This window comes from Ipomoea triloba, chromosome 10 (assembly GCF_003576645.1).
Source record: "Ipomoea triloba cultivar NCNSP0323 chromosome 10, ASM357664v1".
NCBI lineage: Eukaryota > Viridiplantae > Streptophyta > Magnoliopsida > Solanales > Convolvulaceae > Ipomoea > Ipomoea triloba.
In genome coordinates this window covers 8,587,657-8,610,847 of record NC_044925.1, presented here as the reverse complement: position 1 = coordinate 8,610,847, position 23,191 = coordinate 8,587,657, and the positions used below count along the sequence as shown (strand labels likewise).

Sequence of the window (23,191 nt, the reverse complement as noted above, 5' to 3'; positions counted from 1 at the left end):
TTTTACAGTTGGTATCATCAAAACCTATCACAATATGTTCCTAACACTATGGACCTAGTAAATTATCCTAAGATCAATTATGATTATATTGTAGCTAGTCTTGACCCAACTAATTTAGCCCAATAATGTAACATTTCTATTAATGGCCTAGTCCAAAGTGGCAATATTTGCCCTACTATATATAGTATATGGTTCTTTGTATAGCAGCCTGAACATCCCTCTGCTTCATTCCTTGTCTCCCTCGTCTCTCCTCTCTCTTTGTCTCTCTTGGATAAAATCGGCGACCACAACCACCATAAACCTCCCTCTCCCTACCTCATCCAACTCCTAGCCTTCCTCCTTTTCCCTATCCTCTTCGACCAACAATGGAGGCGAAACAGAGCAGCAAGTGAGGATGTCGAAGTGACAACAAGCGTCGATGACGATTGTAACAAGCTCTGACGAACGTAGTGAGCTTCGCAGATGACGACGGCATCAACTTCCTCGTCCTTGGTATCGAACAGCAAGAGCTCGGACGCCATTAGCTACGCATGACGTCGCCGAAGCAGCGACCTTTCCCCTGTTCCACGTGATCGAGCAAGAGCAACGGTGAACTGCTGAAGGGGACAGCGGTGATTCTCGACCAGTGGCAAGGTCCGGCCAACTCTCTCCTCCAGCGAAGCCGTAGCAGCGGTGATCGTCAGATAGCGAGTTCCTCCATTCTCCCCTGTTTTTCCAGCGAGCTGGTGACGGCGACGGAAGCAGCGGGCAGCGATGGTGATCCTTCATCCCCGTCCCACGTATGTAATGAACATTCGACAACGGCGGCGGCACAATGCAACAACAGTGACAGGCGGTGGCTTGACTAGAAGCACTCGGCGGCGGCCTTTCCTCCTTCCCGACGGTCGGAGTAGTAGCTTCTCCTACCTACTTCCGGCAAGCATAGCAGTAGTGGCTTATGGTGTTACTAATCAATTAGGTAATTAGTTATGTTAGTGTTTTGATATTTACTGATTATTGTTTAATGATAATTACCTTAGCATCAGTCTGTTAGCATTATTATTATCTTAGGATTAGCCATTAATTAGTGATTAGGATAAATCTCTTGGCATTATTTTTAGTTAGGATTATAGTTTAATTAGAGATTAATCATCTATTATAATAATGGCCTAATTATGGTTTAGTGCATTAGTTGTCATTAGTTCATAATGATAATCATATTATTGTGTTTAATTATAGCTTAGGTAATAGTGACCCTTATTAAGGCCTAAGATTGATCTCAATCCAATTAATGATTGTTATAGACTCCGAGTAAAGACTTTGATGGGCCAAATAGGAATCTCAATATTATTATTGTTGCGGTGGTAGCCAATAGTGATGGTATTAGACTCGATCAATTCTCAAGTTCATGATTATGGACTTACTTTTGGGTCAAGCCTAAGATTGGTGATTGCTTTTGGATTGTTGCTTCAAGAGGTAATTTTCCATGTTACACTAAAACCTACTTTCACTCTTGAATATATGAATATTATTTGGTGTTGTGGAATCCTATGGAATTTCTTTAGGGTTTAGCCGTTGATTTGTTGGATTGTTTAGCCTATATTGTGGATCTATGGACTTGTGTTCATTATCATTCCATCTTGATGTATATGAGTATTTATTGTTATGGATTCCATGCATTATTTGACCTCCGAGATGTGTAATCTGTGTAATCTGATCATATTCTGTATTCTGGAAATGAATTATCGTGTATTATGTTCCAAGTCTGCGATCTGTGTATTGGGGTTGCACTTGCGGTGCGTTTGGGCGGTATAATGTGTTCGGCCTTGAAGTTTCGCATGTGTCTTACGGTATGGGGTGGCGGAGGGTGTGGTTCCACCGTGGTGATCCGCCTCTTCATGCGGAAGAGTGCGGTGAATCAGGGATTTCCGTCCATGTGATCCGTGAGTTGGAGTGGGTTGGTGTGGTGGACCAGTGTGTTCCGTCAATGTGTTCCTTCAGTGCATTTCCCGGTTCTGTTCCAGTGAGTGTTTTGTGGTCTATTGACTCTGTTATTTCACCTTTGTTTCTGGAATGTGTCTAGAATAGATTATTGAGTATTCCACCTTGATTGTTGAGTATTTATTCGTGATCATTAGTCGTTTATCTTGGATTATTGAGCTATTGTGGTTGATTCCTGAGTTAATGTTCTGAGCATGATGTCCTGATTATTCATGTTCTGAATATGAGTACTGTTTGTATGAGCATCCTTCTTTGGAAATGAACCTGAGTTGATATGTTGAGGTTTGAAACTCTTGTGAGCAATCCTTTGGCTTCTTCAGTCTTGTGTACTCTTTGGGGAATAGTTATTTGAGCTAAAGCTCTACAGGTGGATGTTATTATGAGAGGAGTTGGTTGGGCTATGTTGCCTTTGTGTTGTTGGGCTAGGTTGCCTATGTGTTGGCTGGGCTTGTATGCCTCTGTGGTAATGGGTTTTGTGCCTCTGTGGTTGGGCTTGTATGCCTCTATGGTAATGGGTTTCGTGCCTCTGTGGTAATGGGCATTGTATGCCTTTGTGGTTGGGTTTCGTGCCTCTGTGGTTGGGCTTTATGCCTCTGTGTTGTGACATTAGTGTGATGGTTTGGTGGTTGTGGTTTGGATCTTATCCTTGGTATTTTGGTTTGGGGTCACTCTAAGGGAGCGATGTGAGATGGAGTTCGGTTGGTTTCACTTATGGTTATTTTGTTGAACTTATGCTTCGATTGAGTATCTTATCATTGAACTGTTGTAGTATGGAAACGTTCCTTAGTATTGGATTCATTTGGAAATGTCTTTGGTTTGCGATTCATTCAGCTTGTTGTTGTTGAGTCACCTGATTTTGAATAAAGAACAGTTTCGTTGGTGCATATATTCTATATGCGTGTGTAAACCTATTTACAACCTATGATATAATATATATTTCTTACGAGTGTGAGTGGTTGATTACTTAGCATTTCTTTGCTAATGTTTTCCTAACTGTTTTCCAGGTATAGAATAGACTAAGCCGCGAGAGCGCTAGTGATAGGTCTACATCACCTTATGCTTAGTCTAGAGATCTGTTGGATCTGTTTAGACGTTTTTCAGGCCTGTGTGCCTCAACCTATGTTTATGTATTGACTATTTCAGTTATGTTTATTTTGATTGATATTTTCAAATTGAGCATCTTGCCTTTCATATCTTTCAAATGCTCTATGATATTTTTTTTTTGAAACATCTAACATTAGATAGGTGTTATTCCATCTAGTTTGGATATCTAGACAAAGTGATTTATTTGAATCAACTTTCTCTGTTTCTACCCAGTTTTTAAACTTGGAAAGCCTAGTTGGAGAATTTCTAACATATTTCACAGCAGCTCTTACTACATTTACAGATTCAAATATTTCTTTCAGACGATCATGAACAACTAACATTATATGTGCAACACACCTCATATGGTAAGTGTTCACCATCTAAAATGCAAGTACCCCAATTCTTTAAAACATATTTTAATGATTTAATTACATTGTCATTAGTACTTGCATTGTCCAATGTAATTTATAATATTTTATCAACTTCCCATTCAATTAGACACTTCTCAATTGCTTCCGCAATATCCACACCTTTATGAGATTCAATGGGGGTAATTAAAGATATTTTTTTTCCAATTCTCACTCTTGATTTATCTAATGTGTTGTAATACACATGTATGACATTCTTTGATTTGAAGTCCAAGTATCTATTGTAAGAGAGATACTTTTAAAAAAAAAATTTATTCCCTTTATTATCCCCTTAGTTTCAACATATAATTCAAGACAATCCCTAGCTATTGTTATTCTAGATGGCAGTGCAAATGTTGGTGGTAAAGCAGTCCTAATGAAATCCTGGAAACCACTTTTATCTACCACACTAAATGGAAACTCATCTTCTATTATCATTTTAGCCAAAGATTTTCTTGAACTTGCTAGGCTAGATTTCCAATTGTTTGGTTGACCAACAATAGATTCACCCTTGTCATTTACAAGCAACTGTTGATTTGGAACTGAGTTTGGCCTAGACTTGTTAAGTTTGAGTTTTGTTTGCATGTGACCATATGATTTTTTAAATTCGCTGTTCCATTTTTTTTTATCAACAGCCCAAACCCTTTTACAGTAGATAATTTTGCTTTGATCATATTACCATTTTCATTATTAATCTTTCCAAAATGAACCCAAACATCTTATCTTTCTTTCACTTCTTTTCTTTTTTGCCTTTTTGTTGAGTTGTAGCATTTTCTATTTGTTGCAGAACTAGTTGAGATAGAATTGGTTCATTTGGTTGAGAATCTAGGTTTTTCACATCACTAATTGGTTATAGCTCACTACACCAAAAAGGTTATTTAGCGGCGGTTTTATTTAGAGACAGTTCAAAACCGCCAATAAACTGTTTAGAGGCGGTTCTCCAACCGTGTCTAAATAGTGTGTCACGAAGAATTTAGAGGCGGTTTTAGACAAGGGTAGAATTATTGACCAGCATTGCATTTAGCGTCGATTTTGAAACCGCCTCTAAATATACGGTAGTTTACTTTGCTTTTAGTGGCGGTTTTAAAACTGCCTCTAAATATAGAGTAGTTTACTTTGCTTTTAGCGACAGTTCTCTAACCGCCACTAAATATAACTATTAGTTTATTCCTTTAAATTTTAGTGATAGTTATTAAATGTTGCTAATTTTTTTTTTTAATTTTAGTTACGGTTATTAAGTATCGCTAAATAGTTTATAATTACATTATTATATTCTTATAATTATCATTTAATTATATTTATTAAAAAATATTTATATTAAAATGCATATTGCAATCACAAATAAACTCTATGTACATATTTAATTGGGAAGAAAGTACTAAACATCAATATTTGACAAACTCCAGCAACAACAAGTGGTGAATCCATCAATTCCTCTCATCTTAACATTAAACAAAAGTGTCAAGCACCTTGTGCTCAAACGGCATGTAGTGGCCTCCCTCAAATGAAAGGTCATGAGTTCGAGTCTCAGTGGAGGTGATATCGAAATTGACTCTTTGTGCTTCAACAGGTTGAGAAAAGTATGTATGAACAGATACTACAATGTAATATGGTTTGTTGTATTTAAAAAAAAACATTAAACAAAAGTGAAAAAAAAAACACCAACATTTGACAAACTCCAACAAGTGTTGGGTTGAATCCATCAACAGAAACAAGTGATCCTAAAAAAGAAACTCTATCTAAAATCAACAAGCACATAAATTAACACAAAGAGAAACAAGTTGCTACATGACAAACTCCTAGAAGATAACATCAATGTAAAACCTCGAAATTGCTTTAAAACACAAAGAGAAACAAGTTGCTACATGGCAAACTCCTAGAAGATATAAAAAAGAAACTCAATACTATCAGTAACATATCTAAAATCAACAAGCACATAAATTATCAAGGACAACTCGAAATTGCTTTAAAACACAAATAGAAACAAGTAACATATCTAAAATCAACAAGCACATAAATTATCAAGGACAACTCGAAATTGCTTTAAAACACAAATAGAAACAATGCAAATGTTAATCTTCAAAATGGAAGAGGATAGTAGAAAGTGTGGGGTGAAACAATGCAAATGTTAATCTTCAAAATGGAAGAGGATAGTAGAAAGTGTGGGGTGAGAGGATAAATTAATGTAAGAAAACTAAATAAAAACCAGCTAATGGTCTGTAGACGTACAAGGAAAATAATACAAATGGAAAAGTCATAAAGCACATTTTCAAATGCTCAAAAACCAGCAAATGGTCTAAATCACTTATATACCCTTGCAATTAAACTCCAAGCACAATCTAATATAATTCTTCGAGTATTTAGATAATAGGTTTCTTATCTCCAAGAAGGGATCACATTGCCCTAACAGGAATGATTGTATAATTATACCAAGTGCAGCTAGAGTTTTGCATGCAGCATGTATAGCACCCTTAAGTCTAAACTATTCAATTTGGTTCTTCAAATGTAATCTTGTAAGCTGGCTGGTTGAATATTGAAATGTTTAATTTGTCAATGAGTGATATACAACTCCAAAATTGACTCTTTTCTTTATTTTTAATAATGCTCTTCCACCTATACAACTCCAAGTGAGGTGTGACATACCATTTGCTTAGATGTGATACATATGTGACACAGAGCCACTAAAGCCAAAACACAAACTGGAAAATAAAAAGATACTTGAATTTCAATGACAAAGGCTCGTGATCCATGCAAAACTACAGCAACAGCAAGCCCTGCTAAAACATCAGAATCTGAATGTCGTTAACTTAGAAACATTTCACTAGGGCTTGCAACAGCTTGTAAACCTGATTCTGACTTTTGAAATACACCAAGCTGATAGAAAAGAGAAGTTATATGCCATCAGATTACCTATATGTTCAACAAAAACACATGTCTACACACAATTAAAGAAAATCACTTCAGTAACTCATTAAGGATGGCCAACCACCCATTCTATTTCCTTCTATTTAATATTTGTTTGTTTTCATCTTTTAGTTGGATCATTTAATAATATTCTCTTCCTTTGAGCCTAATTAAGTAACAAGTTAGAAGCCAGTTACATTTGTAATGACTATCATTTAAGCTTATCATGTAATCAATCATCTGGATCCTGTATCATGCAGAAAAATCAACTTAAAGTGTGATTGAGCAAATGAAAGCTCTTACTGTCAAAAAGGAATGTGAGATTTATTTTAAAAAGAAAAAGCTTTGTCCATATGAGAGACATTTTTTTTCTGCAGTACAAAAGCAATCAACTTTTCTCAGTTATTGAAATTATGTAATGCAGATATCCAAAATAATATGAAACAATTTAAAGTGCCAAGATAAGTACGCAGCTGGATTTGTTGACGCAGTTGGAGAACTCCTCCTAATCTGCGGGGCCACGCCCAAAACTTTTTCACTAAAGCTCAACCCGATGGTTTTTACAATTACAAGGTTCAATGAATTACAAAACTAGGTCTACCACCTATTTAAACATTAACCTTATAAAACAACTCTATGAAAAAGTTACACGTACAGTTTGAACTAATTCTACCAATTAAACAAACTGTAACCAACCTGGATTTTAACACAGCTTGTACTGATATTACTTGGAGCTGATTTCTCCGTATTGTACACCAATCTTTTCCTGTAACTGAAGTTTCTTCGTAGCACCTTTCAGGCTATATATATGTATTTAATTGTCACTGAAACTTCGATTAATACTCCTTGTCTGACGTCCTATTTATAATGTTGGATCCATAGTATTAAGAACTTGAAATTCGGACGCATGAATCCATGATGCCATGATCTCATCCATTTTTCTTCTTGTTGCGCCACATGTAAGCCAATCATTAATTCCATATTTCTCTCCATATTTCCACTCTTCACACGTACACAAATGTGCATGCATTTTCCATACACACCACACGTACAAAATATTGCATGCATGCATTTCCCATATATATTTTATTTGTATTTTATATCATAGGTTTGTGTTTGATAATACATGCCAATCCACTTGCATCATTAATATACTAACAGTTATATCCAATAATAAAACATTCAACTTTACCTACCATCCAACCTTGATGAATTTTCTGAGAACCTATAAGTGAAGCAGGCTATATAGGGAAGGAAAGTTTAGGAAAACAAGTGGTCCATAGTTGATTCTCATTGCCCTTAGAACTTCTAAGAAGATGCATGAACTTTATCCGCAAGTCATTTATCTTTTACCCCTCCCTAAAAGAGTAAATTGCAAAAAAAAAAAAAAATATATATATATATATATAATAGAAAGGATCCACAAAGGAAAATCTTTCAATGTAGAGACTAAAAGCTTTTGGTTGGGGATACTCACCACTTTAGTTCTATCAAGGCGATTGGCTGCTGCCTGGTATTCTTTCATCCTATCTTCCTTGGTCTATGGAACCACTTTAACCTCTTCATCTTCTTTTGGTTGGCAAATCTGGCCAATGAAGTGATATACTATAATAGTTAGATTATGACTAGCTATTCTAGTCTGCTTGTGATTTTCCCATTCTAGTCTTCATGTGATTCTTCAATTATATTATAATATTGTATAAATTTTTAAAATTTTTAAATTTTTTTATTTAAATTCATGATAACATAATTTCTTTGGTGCATCATACAAACATTAATAGTGAAGTAGAAAATAGAAGTGCATTTATTGTTCCTAGGAAAATTTAAAGGAATACAAGATTACACCATAAAAAGCATTCTATGAGCTTTTCTTAAATAAGATTGACAATAACACAAATTGAAATTGCTTTTAAGAAAAACATAAATTGAAATTAATTAAAAGTTTAATATAACTGTGGAATATTGAAAAAGATAAAAGATTGATTAAATGTCTAGATTTTCGGTGACTCGGCAGCAATGTCAATGACAAAACGGTACTTGACATCATTCTTTGCAAGCCTATCCAATGCTTCATTGATTTCATTAGTTTTCACCATTTCTACGTCGCACAATATGTTGTGCTTCCCGCAAAAGTCTATCATCTCTTGTGTCTCCTTCATACTTCCGGTCATGCTACCCTTCACAGATCTCTTACCTGTAAGATCGAGAATATAATTATTATATTTTTTTTTTCTGAAATATTCATGAATCTTTACAATGTAGTGTTTGTTCTATACTTTCTTAAATTTTTTTAGCTAAAAAATCATTGCTCTCATCATGGCTTGATCCTGTGACCACTCATTTAGAATGGTAACAGAGATATAATCCGCAAAATATAGTTATTATTTAGTCAATGTTTGGTAAAATTGTTGAATTTTGTATGTATAAAAAAATGCAGTAATTAAGAGCATCTATCTGATCTGATCTTACCAAAAATCAATGGAAAAGAAGGCAATTCCATTGGCTTTTCTGGTGCACCCACCACCACCAGAGTTCCATTCACTTTAAGCAGCTCTAAATAAGACCCCAGGGAGTGGTTGGCCGCCACCGTGTCCAAAATGAAATCCAAAGTCCTTTTGCTTGACTGCAATAATTAGAATATTAATTATATTGCCATAATAATTTTCCCTTTGTTATTTGAAGCTAAAAGAATATTTTTTTTTGAAAACAAGCTAAAAGAATATAATTAAATTGAAATTTGATTAAAAAATAGGTAAAGGTTTTGGTGCTTTTTATTTTGTTGTCATCATGCAAAACAAGGAAATAAAGAGTAATTTTAGAGGGAAGAAACGATGGGTGTTATTGGTTCAAATATTGAAATTGGAATCGGAATGGAAATTAAACATTTTGTAATTTAAATAAGTTTTGGTGAGTTCTCAAAAAAAATATAATAAATTTTGGTGAAAGTATTTTTGTATGTTCAGTAGTAGGGTTGAATTGGAGTGATCATCAATACTGATATTTGGTTATGTATAATGTATGATGATATAATTAGAATATAGGTTTTAAAAATATAAAAACAAAAAATCAAAACAATTGATCTTAAGAGTAGCAATAAGTGAGTAGGCAATGAAGTGAGGAAGTATGAGTTAGGAGGCGATGAAATGAGAAGAGATAAAGGCTAAAGTAATGGAATGATACATAAATTAGATAATGAGTTTTGTAATTATAGAGGTAATCAAATCTTATACCTATTTTAAAAAATTTGTCAACCAAATAACAATCATCATTAAATGGATCATGGTCCACACAGCTATGTAGAACATAAATTTAAAAAAAATATTTTTAATATATTAAAAGTACATTATTTTTGTACGTAAATTACATTTGAAAGTACATATTTTATATATACTATAAAAAAATGTACCTTACATTTATGGTTCACACAGGGCAAATTATTGCATGGACCATGGTCCACGCAATAATGATTGTTATTGGATCATAATCCACACAATAATTTACCACCAAACAATGTGTATAACTTTCATTCTCATTCATTGTGTCTGACCCATAAACCAAACACACCCAAAAATATTTGTATTCTTTTAATTTTTAGTAGGAGACACGGAATTGAAAGTATATATTTAGACAAAGACTCACTTGCATGTGTTTAGGGTTGGTGCTAATAATAAAGTCATCTGCACCCAAGTGGTCTTTAGCTTCCTTTTCCTTTGATGGAGAGGTGCTGATCACAGTCACATGGTGACCAAGTGCTTTAGCAAACTTCACAGCCACATGCCCAAGCCCTCCAAGCCCTATTATACCAACTCTTTTCCCCTTTGACTCAAACAGCTTGTTGTCTTTCATGGGACAATACACTGTTATGCCCGCACATAGCAATGGTGCTGCTTTGTCCATTGCCAGGTTTTCTGGTATGCGGACCACATACCTTCGTTCATTAAAAATAATGTTAGTGTTTTAAAAGGTATGCTCTAAAATCTAAATACAGGGAAAAGGCCGGTGTTTTTATACCTATTTAGATAAAACATTTTTTTCTAAATTAGTATTTCATATATTTGGTCATTCTCCAAAACATTTCTAAAAATATCAAACCAATAATATTCATTTCTATAAAAATCAAAAGCCCAAGATGGTTTCATGGCAAATTATCAGTTATTATATAGTACAGTGTACCATGGTCCCCAAATGAAATTACAATAGAATTAAAATAACACTTTAATTTTACTGTAATGAAATTAGTATGTATGAAAAAATGAAATTAAAAAATAGAGCTCATTTAATAACGTATATTATCAAATGAAACTGTAGTATAATTAAAATGATATTTTAGTATTGCTATAGTGAAACTAATATGTGTGAAAAATAAAACTAAAATTCATTGCCCATACAATAACATATATTGTCAAATGAACCTGAAGTGTAATTAAAATAATACTTCAACATTACTCTAATTAAACTAGTGTGTGTGGAAAATGAAACTAAAAAGTAGAGTTCATGTAATAATATATATTGTCAAATGAAACTGTAATAAAATTAAAGTGCTACTTTGGTATTGTTATAATGAAACTAGTGTGTAAAAAATAAAATTAAAAAATAGAGCAATATTGTCAAATGAAACTTAAGTATAATGATACTTACTTCATGGTCCACGTTGTTACATGGACCATGGTCTACAATAAAATTTGCGCAAATTATATCATGTACCAATGTCTACCTTTGCATTGTGCACCCTGGTCTAAAATAGGCTTCAGATTATGTAATTGCAGTTGATATATTTTGTACTTGTTAACAATTTATGTGTCTACAAATAAATTGTAGACACATAACATGTTAAGTACATACACATAAAATGGTAAATACAGACATATAAACTGTTAACTATAGACACATAATATGTATATCGTTTTATGTGTCTATAATTAAGACGTGCCTTTAATTTATTTGCAAGCACATAAACTATTAACTGCTTGTCAATAATCTATCAACTGCATGCACATAATTTTTGGACCAAGTCCACAATGCAAGATGGACCATGGTCCATATATAACAATCGAGGATCATTATTATATATATATATATATATATATATATATATATACACGATTTGATATTAAAAAGAAAAAAGAAAAAAAAAGGTTTAGTAGAATTTTAAATGTTTTGGTTAAGGTAAATACCTGTGGTCAGCAACTAAGATGTTAGAGTAACCGCCGTAGGTAATGCTGCCATCCCAAAAGATGCCATTGTATGTGAATTGGACTTGGTCACAATAGTTCTCTTGGGAATCCTTGCAGAATTCACACTTCAAACAGGTAGCTGCCAAGCACCCTACTCCAACTTTATCCCCTATCTTGAAATTGCTCACTTCACTTCCCACCTTAGTTATGATCCCAGTAATTTCATGCCTACCATGTATACATTTTGAGCCAAATTAAAGAAAAAATAGGCCGGGGGGGTGGGGTGCGGTTGTTAAAGTAGATCTAGATCTTGTTAGATATGTGTGAATAAAAAATACGTACCATGGTAAAAATAATGGGTCAATTAATTAATAAATGAGTGAAGAAAAGTTACCCAGGAACAACAGGGTACATTGTGATCCCCCAATCATTCTTGACATGGTGGATATCAGTATGGCATATTCCGCAGAACAAGACCTTTATGGTTACATCAGTTGGGCCATTTTGTCTGATGAGTATCAATTAAGATCGAATTTGTTAGTTGGAAATTAAATGCTGATGTGTGTGTATATGAATCAAGAAGAAGAAGTAGGGGTAATCCCAAAAGAAACTGACTAAGGATACAAACTTATAATCACAAGTCATGAGTTCGAATTCCACCCTTCTTGGTTTGAGCCGGTTTGCTATACGCAACATAGGTTGGTTTACCTTTTTGTGATCTTTTACCGGCTAGGGTTCCAAGGTGAGGTTTACCCAGTACACATCTTCGGCTAGTGATTGCAGATTTTCTTCGTCACAAAAAAAAAAAAAAAAAAAAAAAAAAAGTTACCTCCGGTTGAAGGTGAAGGGAGTGATCTTGCCGGAGGAGTCATGAGCTGCCCAGCCGGAGACAGTCATAGTGTGGTTGGGGGTGGTCTGAGCCATCTGATCTGCTGTTGTACTTTAATTTCTGTGAAATGTAATGGGTAGGACTAATAGTGGGAGTAGAGGTTGCGGAAATAATGGCCATTTTATAGCGGAGAAGCAATAAATTTTTGGTAGATAGAAATTTAATGCTTTTGGCCGCTGCAATTATATTTGCCGTTCAAGTCATGGGCCTCAACCGCCAACTTTAATTTAAACACCGATTTTGTCTTGTCGGGCTAGTTTCAAACTCAGCTGGAAGAAGGCCAGCCAAAAGATGATGTGCAACTAGTTGATTATGGCAGCTCGCCTTCTCCTTCCAAACCTGAGGATGTTGATCGAGTAAACCAGTTCATCTCATAATGACAATTATTAGGTGTGAGCAATTCGGTTCGATTTTTCTAAATTGAACAAAATCGAACTAGTTCGGTTCGGTAATATATCGAACAATCAAACGGTAATATAATGTATTCTTGCATATTGAACCGTTATAAAAAATCAAACCGAATCGAATACTATTTGGTTTTATTTTTTAAATAATAATAATAATATAGAAGTAAATCCAAGTCCCTTCTACCTATTCCGCCGTTCAATCCCTATTCTCACGGGCACTGTTGCAAAAATCCCTGCCTAGGCCGCCTAGGCGCTAGGCGCTCCTAGACCGAGACGAATTGCTTCCTAGATGTCCGCTTAGGCGGCCGGCCGCCTAGAAGGTTGCCTAGCGCCTAACTCGGCCGACTAAGCCGAGTTGGCGGCTGACTAGGTCGAATTTGGCCGAGTTCACTCGCCCAACTCGGCAGAGTTAGCCAAATTAACTCGAACGAGTCGACCTTGTTAATTTTATTATTATATTTATATATATTTAAATTTATTTATTTATATAAGTAAGAGAAGTAAGATATATATATATATATATATAATATACGGAGTAATATATGACATACACCTACACACATGAATTAATATTTTGTTTTTTATAGGTCACCGCCGCGCCTAGAACCGCCTAGGCGCCGCCTAGACCGCTTAGGCGCTAGACACTAGTCTACCGCTCGAATAGCGCCTAGCGCCTACTGCAACCATGCTCACGGATATATCTCTTAATTTTTTATGTGATTTCTTTATAGCGCAGCTTGTTCTGTACTTTACACTTTTATTGTTTGCCGCAATTGTTCTTTGACTCACAATTATCTCTAACTTGAGTTATTATTACAATATATTTAGTAGTTTCCTTAGTTTCATGTTTCTATGAAATTAATGTGGTTCAACATCATTCTAATTTTAATTTCCAATGCATTGGAATTATTTTCGAGTATTGGAATATATTTCCAGTGCATTGAAAAATAATATTCCAGTACACTGAAAATATATATTTTGCCAAGCAATGACAAATTGTGTCCAAAAAATAACTATACAATATTTAACACTTGTTCTCGAAATATTAACTATACAGATGGATGATTTTTCATCTTGTCAACAAAACATTCCAAGTGAACTAATTGAAGAGTCTGTTAGGCAAAAAAGCCAACTTATGTTTGGTAATTGGTACTTAGTATTATGTTTGAAATTTGAATTGCTATTTTGTTATATAATGTTTAGACTTTAGGATTTGGACCATGTGAATATGTATTGTTTGGTAGTGTATTTGAAAAATTAGAAAATATTAAAAATTGGGGTTCTTAAACCGAGACGAACTAATTCCGAACCGAAACCTAACTTTTTCAAATTGAATTAAAATCAAACTGAACTATAATGTTAAACTGAATGGTATTGTTGGTTTTATGACTATTGGGAAGTCAATGGAAAGCCAACACTACCGTACGTATGAAATTGAATTGACAAAAATAAATGAAAATTTTGATAAATTAAAAAAGGAAGGAGAGAAAAATGAAAGAAAGAAAAGGAATTGCCTCTGAATTGGCTTGGAGCCTTTTTTATTAATTGAATAAGTTTAAGGCAAGGCCTTTGCACAGGGCTCCCAATTTTTGGGGGCCCCATATTAAAAAAAATGTATATACTGGCATTAAGCATTACGCATGGCGGCATGGCTAATTGGCTATTAGTACTGTAGCTTTCAATACTTTCATTACCAAAATTAATCAGCTTATATTTACACATCTCACAACTAGCCTAACTACGTATTTGGTAATTTTTTAATTGACGCAAACATCAATTAGATGACAAAGACATAATTACGCAAATCTCAGCAGGCAGCAGTAGCACGTAAATACACAATTAACGCAAATAGTAGACAACAGACGCAATTCGACAGAATTCTTCAATTCTTCTTGATCACTCAAGTTCTTCAATTTCTCTTAACAAGTATCCCCGAAAGGCATCCGTGAAACTCAGCAAGTCACAGCCGCCCGTCTCGTCAACTAACTGATCGATCCGTGGTAACGGGAAATGATCCTTTGGACAGGCCTTATTGAGATCCGTATAATCAACACACATCCGCCAGACAGGCGGTTTTGGAACAAGTACCACATTGGCAAGCCAATCGGGGTATTTCACCGAATGTGGCGAGCAGCCATTAAGGTCTCGACTTCTTTTTTGACGAATTCCCTCCGATCAGCGGGGAGATATCTCTTCTTTTGTACCACAGGTTTATGATCAGGATTGACTGCTAGCCGATAGCAAATGACCGATCGGTCTACACCAGGCATATTTTCCGGCCCCTAATCAAACACCACCTGATGTTTCTACAGTACCTAAATGATGTCTCGCTTGACTTTCTCAGCCAACCCGACTCCAATCCTTACCCGTCTTTCAGGGCGCAAGGGGTCGATCTCAACTTCCTCTAATTCTACCGCTGGCTCGGGCCGGCTGACCACTTCAAGTTGCTCTGTCTGACTGGTGATAGCATGTATTCTCATGTCCGTTCTTCCCATTTGTCAACATGATTGTAAATAGCAATCTCGAGCCACTTTCTGTTCGCATCACGCGACTCTTATTCCATTCGGAGTCCGAAATTTTAGACACAAGTTGTAACCCCCCACCTATTTCAGTAAAATTAAGGTTCGAAAAATATTTCTTTAGGCTATAACATCCATGAGATGATCTCCAGATGCTTCGAAAGAATTATTATAAGCAAAGACAATTAGTAAGAAGCTGCGATCGTACGTCCCGGTCACGAACCGTAATAATTTTAGGAACTAGTATTCGAACCCGTTTGACCTAAGAAATGGATTTTTAGGCACCCTACTATTATTCTTGAATTTCCTATTTAATTAGATTAGCCCATAGCAGCCAAAAATTTATTTGTGATCGTACATCGCGAAATTTTGCGGTGTACCGAACCTAGCCCAATTTGGAGTTTTAGACTGGAATTAATTTTTGGGTTCGAAAATTAATTGAATTGAATTAGTTTCCACCGAGAATTTATCTGAATTAATCCCAAACAGTCTAAGTAAAGATATTTTGGAGTATTTTAATCCAAGTTAGGTGATGTCTTATCCATTAGGTGTGGACTAGTCAACTATTTGACCAAGACCATAAAAACTCATTTTTCTTCCCCATTTCTTGTGTGTTGGCCGAAAAATCCTCAAGGGAAAGAGAGAGAGTGAAATTTCATCTTCTTCCTCAAGCTCCAACTCCATAGCCAAGACCTTCAACACAAACCTCCAAGATATTCGGTAAAATTTCAATTTTATTCGGTAAATAGTTTTATTTTGCCTCCTAGAACCTAAATCTAAGTTAAAATTTCTTGAAATCTTGTGTTACGTGGGTTGATGAAATTCTAGGGTTTCGAGGTGAATTGGGGGAAATCCCATACAAAGATCTCCTACAAAGTTTGGAACCCATTTAAGGTAAGGAATCCCTTTATTTGGTTGAGGTTGTTTGAAACTAGGTGATTGATGATTTGGTTGAGATTATTTGAGTACTAGATGGAACCTTGTGTACATTATGCATGTGTAAATATATATGATGATATTATTCATGATATATGTGTGTATATATTGTGTTTTTATGTTACATATACACGTATAGATAAATAAAAATGTATGGGTATGTATGTGCATATGTAATTCGTGAAGTGTGTGTGTGTATTAAGAGTATAAATAGATATATATATNGGTTGTTGTGATGAGGATAACTCCTTTAGCCTGTGCACCTAGAGTGAGGCCTATCGAGGAACGATAGAATTCTCTCTCTAGGTGTGGCGGTAACGCCTCGGATGTACGGGAAGGTAGGTTCGGGGTGTTACAAAGTGGTATCAGAGCCTAGGTTGAACCTTCGGGAATTAGGTCGAAGCCTAGATTGTGTGGTCTTGTTGAAGGTCTAGGATTGGAACTTGGAGAATTCGATTTCCAAGGTTCAAGTTTGAGTCAGCCTAAGTTTTCTAAGACTGAGCCTAAGTGTGAGTTTTGGAGCGGAGCTGGAGACCAGGCAGCATAAAAAAGGGGTACCTCATCATCTGTATTTCGTGAAATCTCCCGATTCTAAAATGCTTGATTAATGCTTGTGTGACTTTATGTGCGTTAATCATTGCTTATGATTGTTGTGAGTAAGCATGATAGTATAGTGCATTCCTAACTGTTATGCCATAGTTGGGATATCAGATTGATGAGCATGGCGAAGTGAATGTTAGGAATTGCTGGATAGTACTTAGGTAGCTGCTATACTAACAGCGTAGCTATCTAACTCCTTAAAAGCTTTATGCTTCAAAGAACTAACTTGAAACTGTCGTTTGGTGAAGATGCCGCCTAGACGAAATGTACCTGTCGGTCAGGGCAACAAGACACCAGCAATGGATCGTATGGCTCTCGCAATGGAACAAATGGCGGGATTCATGATGGCTCAACAAGTCCAGAATCAACATAACAGGCAGCCGCGAGTCGATTTTGCAAAGGCCATAGCGAGCAGGCAGCCACCATACTATGCGGGTGAAGAAGACCCGGTGATCTTAGAAGAATGGATTAGGACATTTGACAAGCTACTCGATGCAGTCAACTGTCCTGCAAATCAGCGAGTATCCTCTGCCGTGTACTATCTGACAAAAGCGGCAGACAACTGGTGGTCAACAGCTGGACCCGACTTGCTGCAAGACCCAGACTTCGGCTGGGAGGAATTCAAAGAAGAATTGAGAGGACAATTCTATACAGAAAGGATCAAGGGAATCAAGTGTGAGGAATTCCTGCGACTGAAACAAAAGGGAGCGACTGTGCAGGCCTATTATGATCAGTACGTGGAGCTGGTGAGGTTTGCTCAGAACATCGTGCCTGACGAAGCCAGCAAGGCGAGGAGATTTGTACGTGGACTGGATTGGGCAGTGAGAGGAGCAATTGCACCATTTATGTGCACTACGCTCAAGGAGGCATATGACAGAGCATCTGACCACTACCAAGTGTACCTGGATCAACAGGAGGTCTACAGCAAGAATAAGAGGAATGTTGATGACAAACAGGGGAAGTTCAAGCCGGACAACAAGAAAACCAACCAGGGAAGATTCAATCCGATGCAAGGGGAAAGGAAGGGAGGAATGAATCAGAGGAGAAGTTCAACTTGCCGGAGGTGTGGACGAGATCACCTTGGAGAGAATTGCCAAGGGGAGAAGATCAGGTGCTTTAAGTGCGGGTTCTTGGGGCACAAGTACTACGAGTGCCAAACCAGGATGGACAATTATCGGGACCCCTCTCAGAAAAACAATCAAAGGGGAGGATTCGGTGGGAACACCAGCCAGAGGCCCGCGGAGACAAGAAATGGAGGAGGCAACTCTCAACAGGGAAACCGAGGGAGGCCGGCCAACACAGCTCCAAACCCAACCAACAAAGGGAAAGCGCCAGTGGGAGCGAGCAGCACAGTGAACCAGGGCAAGATCTACGTCGTTAACAGCAGCAAGCAGGCGCAGGCTAGCGACGTTGTGACTGGTACATTCCTTATTAACTCAGTACCTGGCTTAGTATTGTTCGATACAGGAGCTACCAATTCATTTATATCCTCTACATTTGCGGATAAATTAAAGTTAAGGCCTACTATCGAGTTAGATTTGAATGTAAGAACTGCCTCGGGAATAGTAGTGGCCTGTAAGGAGGGATATGACAATATCACAATAGAAATAGCGGGATCCAACTGTCCCGGAAACCTCATTCGTTTCGGTCTAGAGGGTATTGATGTGATACTAGGAATGGACTGGTTGGATAAACATAAAGCTCAGATAGTATGCAGTGAGCGAAAGGTTGTCTTGCGAGGACCGAAGGGGAGGAGAATATCCTATCGAGGAATGGAAAAGCAACCTGAACCAAGGTTGATGACGATGCAGAGGCTGATTAAATACGCTCGCAAGGGGTGTGAAGTGTACCTCTGTTTAATGCAGGAAGCTGGGATGGAAGAACCTGAACTAAATCAAATCCCGGTGGTGCGTGAATTTCCCGATGTGTTCCCGGATGACCTCACGGAAATGCCGCCAAAGAGGGAAGTGGAATTTACCATCGACCTCGTACCAGGGACCGCACCAGTCTCGAAGGCGCCTTATCGAATGGCACCGAAGGAGANATAACTGCTGCAGGTAGAATCTTGCAGATGAGTAAGGTATAGGGTATCCTAAGTACTCTTTTGTTTCAAAACCTTTACTTAGTTTTGAATAACCCATGGATATCCTTACTTAGCCGTCGCGCTAACTACACTTCAATGTGTTTTTCTTTTATCAGATGTCGTCTAGTGTCAGTTCTTGCAACCCGGTGAACTCCGAAAGTTCACCGGAGTACGTTTGTCAGGGTATGGACTATGATGACTATATACAGATGATGGAGGGAGAAGACCCGTATGCGCCCGGTTATGCTCCTGAGGCTCCCACGCACCCAGATACTCCCATGGCTCCGGCGGCCCCGTTTTACTCTTGCCCGGTTATGGACGAGATCCAGGCTGCTTACGGCTTCTACCCCATAGAGCCGTTAGAGGGTAGCGATCCCCTAGAGTTCATTGTGCACTACCCCTACCCTTGGGACCCTAGCCCTCGGGATGTTTGGGAGGAGTGGTCGATGGTCATAACCACTTCTCGGTTTTTGGACCATATTACTTGGTATGAGGGGGAGTGGCACCTGGTCTGGGGAGAGTTCACTGGCCCCGTGTACCGCAGGCTTGACTAGACGTTGGATCTTTGGGAGTTTCTGGGGAATTTGTTTTTGGTGTACATAAATTTTTGTAGCCGTAGTAATGGCTAGGCATAACCAGTGCTTTTAGGTCGAACCCTGTTGGTATTTTGAGCCCGAGAGGCTTCCTATGTATGTATTTTGAAAAAAAAAAATTATGAACCCTGCTTAATGAAGCTTCATCTATTAACATGTCTGAAAGTTGTAAGGTCTGTTGAGTGGTTGTTGTGATGAGGATAACTCCTTTAGCCTGTGCACCTAGAGTGAGGCCTATCGAGGAACGATAGAATTCTCTCTCTAGGTGTGGCGGTAACGCCTCGGATGTACGGGAAGGTAGGTTCGGGGTGTTACACAAGTGCTCAAGAGAGATGAGAGCTCCTAAGTGTTCTAAGCCCGGTCGACCTAGTATCATGTTGTGAGAGCAGGACAGATCTACCACCACAAATTCCATTTCCATATTTCGGAGGTTCGGGTATGTGCCTACCTCAACAGATAAGCGAATTGACCCTTCCAACTCCACCGAATCCCCGGTGAAACTGGCCAAAGGAGTTTTCACGGGTGTCAACTTGCTATGTTCTATCCCAATCTCTCGAATACTTTGAGATAAAGAACATTTACGCTGCTGCCAGCGTCCACCAGAACCCTCCGGACGACAGTACCATTTACATCCATAGTGTTAGTAATACAGTATATATATATATAGATAGATATATATGTATGATGAATTGGCGTATAAAATCAAACAAAGTTGACAAGGAAATTAGTGCATGCATATTATGTACTTGTGGCGCAAAGGCAGATGAAGAAGAAAATTAAATATGCATGTGAAGTGGTAAGCAACATTTAAGGGAATTATGAAATAGTGGATGGAATGCAATGTGATGGAAAATGCAATATGAACGTGGCATGACAAATGAGAAAGGGAAATGGAATGTATGTGTGAACGTGTGTAGTGAAATAAGGGAAATGAAAAATGAAATGCAATGTAAATATTTGATCATGGCATCGTAAATATTTGATCATGGCATTAGCATATGTACGTGACATCATGGTTACGTGAATCAAGGAGAAAAAGAAACATCTCAACACTATAAATAGGCATATTCACAATGAAGAAATCGAAGTTTCAGAGTTTCAATTATATATATATAGTCAGGAAGGTGCTGCGAAGAAACTTCAATACAGGGAAAGATTGGTGTACTATCCGGAGAAATCCTCCAAGTTATATCAGTACAAGCTGCGTTAGAATCCAGGTTGGTTAAAGTTTGTTTAATTGGTAGAATTAGTTCAAACTGTACGTGTAACTTTTTCATAAAGTTGTTTTATAAGGTTAATGTTTAAATGTGGTAGATCTAGTTTTGTAATTCGTTGAACCTTGTAATTGTAAAAACCAGCGGGTTGAGCTTTAGTGAAAAAGTTTTGGGCGTGGCTCCGCAGATTAGGAGGTGTTCTCCAACTGCGTTATCAAATTTAGCCGTGTACTTATTTTGTCACTTCTTAAATTGCTTTATATTATATTATATTATATTATATTATATTATATATCTGCATTACAAAATTTTACATAGCTATAACCAAGGTGTCACGGTGGGGGTACTGACCTCTGGGTAAATCCTCATCTGTGAATAAGATTGGTTCTTGACATACCTTTTTCAGGCTGTCGTCTCGACCATAGATGGTACCGACATACAATTGCCGGGCCCAAGCCTTGCGGGAGCTTGACGAGTCTCCGCCTTCTAGTCCTCCTACAATCATGTTGATGACAGGCTTATGTTTCCAGTTCGCCTCCTCTTCTTCAGAGACGAGCTGCTTCCCTCGGTCAGATCGAGGTTCTGATCTTTCTTGCCGCGGATACCACTTCCATTGATTCGACGGGGGTTGGGCACCCTTCTGAATTAACTCCTCTATCTCTTTCTTCAAGTAAGAACACTCCTCTGTAGTGTGCGTAGCCGATCGGTGGTATCGACAATACTTCGTAGAGGTTCCTTCGGGTGGCGAGATCTCAGGTTCGTCTCCGGGTTTTAATGGCGGAGGGGGAGGCAAGGAACTTTTCATCTCCTGGCCGGGTTGGGCCAAAGTAGGCCGGTAGGGAGGCGCACCCACTCTCTCGGGGGCCCGTCTCCCTTCTGACCGACCGGAACGCTCATGATCAGTCCGACATCTGGAGTCTGGCCTAGGCTTCTTGGAAATCGATCCGACAGCTTCTCGTTGTCGCTTTTGTTTCACCGCCTCCTCTGTATCTGCTTGATGACTGGCTCGTTGGATGGCCTCGACATAAGATTTTGGTCGATTATTATGAAGGTCGATGAATAATTTCCCTGCACGAAGGGATTCCATAAAGAATGTGATGGCCACCTGCTCATCTAACCCCTCTGTGGTTTGTACTTCCTTTTGCCACCGGGCGAGATAAGTTTTCAAAGGCTCCCCATCATCCTAGTGCACTCTGCTCAAGTGAGTCAGATTACATTGGGGTTTGATGTTAACTGCGTAATAGGTAAGGAATTGATCCGCCAGATCATTTTTAGGGAATCGATCCGCCAAATCATTTTTAAGGAATCGATCCGCCAGATCATTAAAGCACTTGATGGAGCGACTCGGTAAAGCTAAGAACCATTTCTGGGCCAATCCCTTTAAGGTAGGGAGAAAGGCTTTACACATAAGTGGCTCTTCCACTCCCAACACTTGCATCTTAGCCAGATAACTGAACAAATGCTCGCGTGGGTCTCCCGTCCCATCATAGGTCGCATGCTCAGGAATTTTTATGTTCGAGGGGGCCTTAAAGTCTACTATCTCAATTGTAAAGGGCGAGGAAATTAATAAATTCTTGGCGGACGGCCTAACCTTCCCCTCGAGTTGATCTTGCAAATTTTGAAACTTCTGGGCAAACCCTTCCATTTGGCTCTGTCGGTATTTTGGCTCGGCTGGCGACTCCGCACTGCTCTTGGATAAGGCAGGCTGTGCACGCTGCCGAGCGGCTGTGACCCGGCGCTCGTAATGATTACCACTTGGGTGTCATAGGTTATTTCACCTCGGGTTTCGCAAAGGATTACCATTTTGGTCGCTTAGGCGATCCATAACAGAACGAGCCGCCTCTTGGTGCCTGTCATCCCTTCGCCATTTTCGAGCCGCCGTCGTTCTACCTCATTGATCACTTGGACCACTATCTGCTCGATATTGCTGCTGGTGGTGGTGCACTAAGTCGGCTATTTGTGTTGGTCCCAAGGGGATGGGGTACAAGTCTAGAGGGGGGGGGGAATAGACTTGTATAAGATTTTGCAAATCTTTTCGACCTCTCGTGTGTATTGAACTTAGGATGTTTAGGTTTGATACCTCACGAGGTGAAGACAAAGTTTTATGCGCAGCGGAAATGTTATCCCCTTTTAGTTAGCACGAGTTTAAGTTAGTTCGAGAAGTGCGTTTATATGCAGTGCAATCGAGAGGTTAGCGAGAGATAAAAGCAGTAAGTAAATGCAAGAGAGATTTTTAAGTGGTTCGGCCAACCCGCCTACGTCCACTCTTCTTCCAGAAACTCCCTGGAAGGATTGCACTAAAAACTTCCCTTTTTAGTACAATATCGAGCGCTTGAGCTTTGATCACGAAGCCCGCCTCAAGCCTCAGGTTTTTCGCCCCGCTTCTTGTTACTCCACCT

General features: G+C 38.2%; 1 protein-coding gene across 1 annotated transcript; it reads right to left on the bottom strand.

The window, feature by feature from the left end:
* Nucleotides 1-8,158: 8,158 nt before the first annotated feature.
* LOC116031674 (probable cinnamyl alcohol dehydrogenase 6) lies at nucleotides 8,159-12,542 on the bottom strand. The gene is made up of 6 exons (XM_031273935.1): nucleotides 12,381-12,542; nucleotides 11,946-12,059; nucleotides 11,552-11,779; nucleotides 10,017-10,305; nucleotides 8,847-9,000; nucleotides 8,159-8,571 (listed from the first exon to the last, which is right to left on the bottom strand). The coding sequence occupies exons 1-6, from the start codon at nucleotides 12,473-12,475 to the stop codon at nucleotides 8,369-8,371; spliced, it is 1,083 nt and encodes a 360-aa protein (XP_031129795.1). The 5' UTR covers nucleotides 12,476-12,542; the 3' UTR covers nucleotides 8,159-8,368.
* Nucleotides 12,543-23,191: the final 10,649 nt, after the last annotated feature.